The 4,057-nt window shown below is 38.8% G+C and overlaps 1 protein-coding gene across 1 annotated transcript; it reads left to right on the top strand.

The window, feature by feature from the left end:
• Nucleotides 1-582: 582 nt before the first annotated feature.
• On the top strand, nucleotides 583-2,389 carry LOC132087988 (polypeptide N-acetylgalactosaminyltransferase 3-like). Its single transcript, XM_059495399.1, is given in 4 exon segments — nucleotides 583-598; nucleotides 842-967; nucleotides 1,784-1,878; nucleotides 2,072-2,389. Coding segments are annotated over 4 exon segments (555 nt in total).
• Nucleotides 2,390-4,057: the final 1,668 nt, after the last annotated feature.

The following is a 4,057-nucleotide window of genomic DNA, read 5'->3' as shown; positions in this document are numbered from 1 at the left end:
AGCATACGTTAGGAAATGGAAAAAAGAAAATGCAGCGACTAAATTCGAACTCGGGTCTCCCGCACTGCAATCGGAGGTGCTATCCACCAGCCATTTCAACTGATGTTTCGTATGTCGTTTTCTTATGGTTTTCCTTTAAGATGTTAGGATATCTCTAATTCTAGTCAACAGATGGCTCTTTGTCACTGCCAGCTCCGCCCACAAAATCGGTGAAATCGGGACCACAAGTCACCACAAACCCTTGTAGCATCTACACACAGCGTAGAGCAACCAGGTTTCTATGACTCTGACGCTACTGAACTAACTGCGAATGGCATCAAATGGACTGAAATTGCCTACGCCAGTAATAACGAATCTGAGCGGTAGATGGCTACGTGTCGGAAAAAAAGAAAAAAGTGTAATTTTTTTTTTGTGTGTAAAACGGATTGCCATAACTTTGTTATTGCTCATGGTTTCCATCTGCTTAAACTGCCCTCAAGTGGAGGCGTCCTGAAGCTAGATTTGGCTTGAAAATGTTGTTCCCTAAAGAAAATAACAATAAGCTAGGTTCGTATAGTGTGATTTATGGATTGATCCATGATAATGTTGAGAGACCAAGGTAAATAATAATGAAGTTTAAAGATTATGATATTAGAGGCACGCTTTGTAAATGGAAAAACGGAAAACTTGAAAGTGTCGTCTAAACAAGATTTGTAGGAATTGGATCCAAAAAATGAAGAGCCTGATAAAAAGCGAGGGCGCGTTGACGTCGGCGCTCTTAAATAGCAACTCTCTTCGGAAGACGTTTTCATTTCTAGCTCATTGACCAATATTCCAACTCAAAGTGTTTCTACAATTCAAGATCTCTATAGTAATAAGGCTGGTGTTGACCACAATAGTTCTTTCCAAAAAATTGGAACCAGGAACCGTGCTTACAATCCTGAAGAAATGGAAGAACGTCCAATAGCTAAACTCTCACACTTCACAGGTATGTGTTAACCTATACATTTGAGTAAAACGGCCAGTTTACTCCATTGATTTTAAGGAAAAAGCTGGATTTATCTGATAAGAAGACAAAAACCAAATCAAAGTTAGATGAAATGAAGAAGAAATTAAAAAGGAAAAATAAGAAGAAGAGGTCCTGAATTGCCAAACTTGCACGAGCTACCAAGGCAACATCAGTGTTATCAACCTCTGGTCTTTCAGAGTTTGTCGAAACAGATATTCCTGAACCAAGAGTAGCAAGTACAATGCCAACACCAATTTTCAACCGAGAAGGCTGCCTAGTTATCAGCAAATTTGGTTTTATGGAATTTTTTAATCCCTCACACATTCTGAAAAAGACCACTTTAGATCAATAAGTGGCAATGATTAAAATGGAAAAAAACTTAAACCAAATGTGAAAATCTTGGTAGGCCCAGCTGAAGAAAGAGAATGCAAGAAGCATTGAAGAGAAACTGGCATGAAATGGTGCTCATCAAATAGCTGAAGGTTTGCAGGTAAACTATCAATTTGACAAACACATTTGTAAGATGTTAAAAACTTTTAATTTTTCTGTATTGCAATAGGTAGAACACTGTGGAATTGCTTGACAAATATATTAAGAAACGAGATAAATCAAATCAGAAAGTTAAAAAAAAATTGGGCTGAACGCATCGAAGAAAAGGAAAAGAGAAAGGAATAAAAATAGATAAAGAGAAAAGCCAACATTAAGAAAAAGGAAACTGAAAAAGAAGAATATAAAGTGATTAAACCAAATTTTAAAAAGGAAAATTTGTCATATTAAATACTGATACTGACTTAGGCAAGAGAATTGGCCTGATACGAGCTAGACTCATGGGAGCTCGCAAGGCCACTGGCGATGTGTTACAGTTTCTAGATGCTCACTGCGCAACTGCTGTTGGATGGCTTGAGCAACTTCTATAGCGTATAAAAATGAACCCAAACTCAGCCGTACGTCCAATAAACGACATTATTAGCGATGGCTGCGTTGTCCTCTTACGAAGTTTCGAACTCCATCATGGAGGTATGTCATGCAATCTGCACTTTCGATGGTTTCATGCATCGGAAGCCTTAATGTCGACGTGGGAACAGGACCATTCCTTTTAGGACTCAAGTGATGACAGGCGGATTATTTGCAATTGGCAGAGAATATTTTGGAAAAATTGGAACATACGACGACCAGATGGATATTTGGGGTGGTGAGAACATTGAAATGTCTTTATGAATTTGGCAGTGTAGTGGTCGAGTAGAAACGTCCCCATGTAGCCATATCGCTCACGTATTCCAGAAATCGAGTCCTTACATCTTTCCAGGTGGAGTAAATCCAAATCCTCTATTCAAATCTTGCTCGAGCTGTGCTAGTATGGATGGAAGAATGGAAAGAATTCTTTTTCAAAATGAACCCTGAAGCCAACCGGCTTCGTGATGCCCAGCCACAGGGTCGTGTTCCTATTACGTGATAGGTTTAGATGCAATGATTTTAATTGGTACTTGAAGAACGTTTGGTCTGAGAACTTTTCCTGTGCACCAGACAGATTTTTCGGGAAGGTCATTCATAAAGCAATTGGCAAATGTTTAGAGCGATCACTTGTCGGTGGAGGTGTATCCCAACCGGTTGGTACGGCGTAAGCTCGTTCCATGCGTTACGTATTGGTTTAATACATATTTGTGGGTTGCCACGTGGAATAATACCAAGAAAGGTGGTCGTACGCATGTCGGTTATATTATGTCCGACGAATCATCGAATACTTTCCAGTCTGTCTTTGTAACCCCCTTCATAGTATCATAATATTGTTAAAGCTGATCAAATAATACAAACAGTACGGTATCTCACATGGAAATAATATCATATTGTTTCATTACGTTATCTTCTTACAGAACAAAAGATGATTAAAAACGGGTGCTTTTTATCAGAGGTACAGTTAAGCCAGTCTAAATACACTAATAAAAGAGTCTGTAACAAATGGGTAGGTGTGTGAGATAGGCATGTCGGACTGTTTTAATTGAAAGAGTTGGTGTGTTGTTCAATTTCCATCGAAGTGGTAGGTATGTCGGACTGTGTTAATCGAAGGGGTAGGTGTGGTCGATCAGTTTTAAACGAACGGGTAGGTATTACTGTCTTAATAAAACAAAAGGGTACATACGACGGCTGCAATTGTAGTATATTTATAATGGGGTAGATATGACGGGAGCGTTATTTAATTTTTTATTGGGTACATATGTCGGGGTAGTTTTGACGGGAGATGTTTTTCCATTTTCTGAAGGTGTACGTATGTCGGGGTAGGTTTGTCGTTTTTGGTGTTCGTCTGTCGAAACCGCTAGGTACTTGTGACGGAGGGTAGCACTGTCCTCATGCCGCTGGGACTCGTTTTTAAATTCTGGCAGCTAAATAGCATCAAAACAACCAATGAGATAATTTTTGTCAAAATTTCGACAGCCAATCATAGCAGACCCACAAAACGAGGGAAATTTGAAATGGACAAGCTGTTTATCACGTACCTATTCTTTGTTTATTTAATTAAACAGGGTTTTACGGCAAGAACATTTCAAAGAACTTTAAAACCCACAAAATATAACAATATTATACATGTTTGGAGAGTTTTCCATGAGTTTTAGCTTTCGCAGAAGCAACTTGCAGTATAACATTTTTAAGGCGCTTAGACCTAAATTGTATCGTAGACAAACAAACTCTCTTATTAGATAAGGGAGACGTCAATCACGATGAACATCGCAGAAAATAGGAATGAGGTTCGCTTTGGCAATTTTGGAAATACATATTTGAAAGGAATCTTCCACATATAGTTGCCCAAGGGGTTGAAAATGCTGTTCTATAATGTTTTCGATGACACGAAAAGTTTGGAAAAATCGCACAGTTACAAAAACCAAATGTCCGCGATTACGAATGGCCGTGTAATGGTCTGCTGAGAAACCGGCAGGTATATCTAGTTGATCGCATTAAACTGTTTTTTTTTACAATCAATGCAATTGGTGACGGCTGGACGTGCGTGGATCAGGTAGCCACAAAAATAATATAAAATAGATTCTTTAATGCAGTCTTTTCCGACTGGTTCCTTCA

This window comes from Daphnia carinata, chromosome 5 (assembly GCF_022539665.2).
Source record: "Daphnia carinata strain CSIRO-1 chromosome 5, CSIRO_AGI_Dcar_HiC_V3, whole genome shotgun sequence".
Lineage (NCBI taxonomy): Eukaryota > Metazoa > Arthropoda > Branchiopoda > Diplostraca > Daphniidae > Daphnia > Daphnia carinata.
Note: the sequence above shows the minus strand (reverse complement) of the source record. Positions and strands in the feature narration are given on the sequence as shown.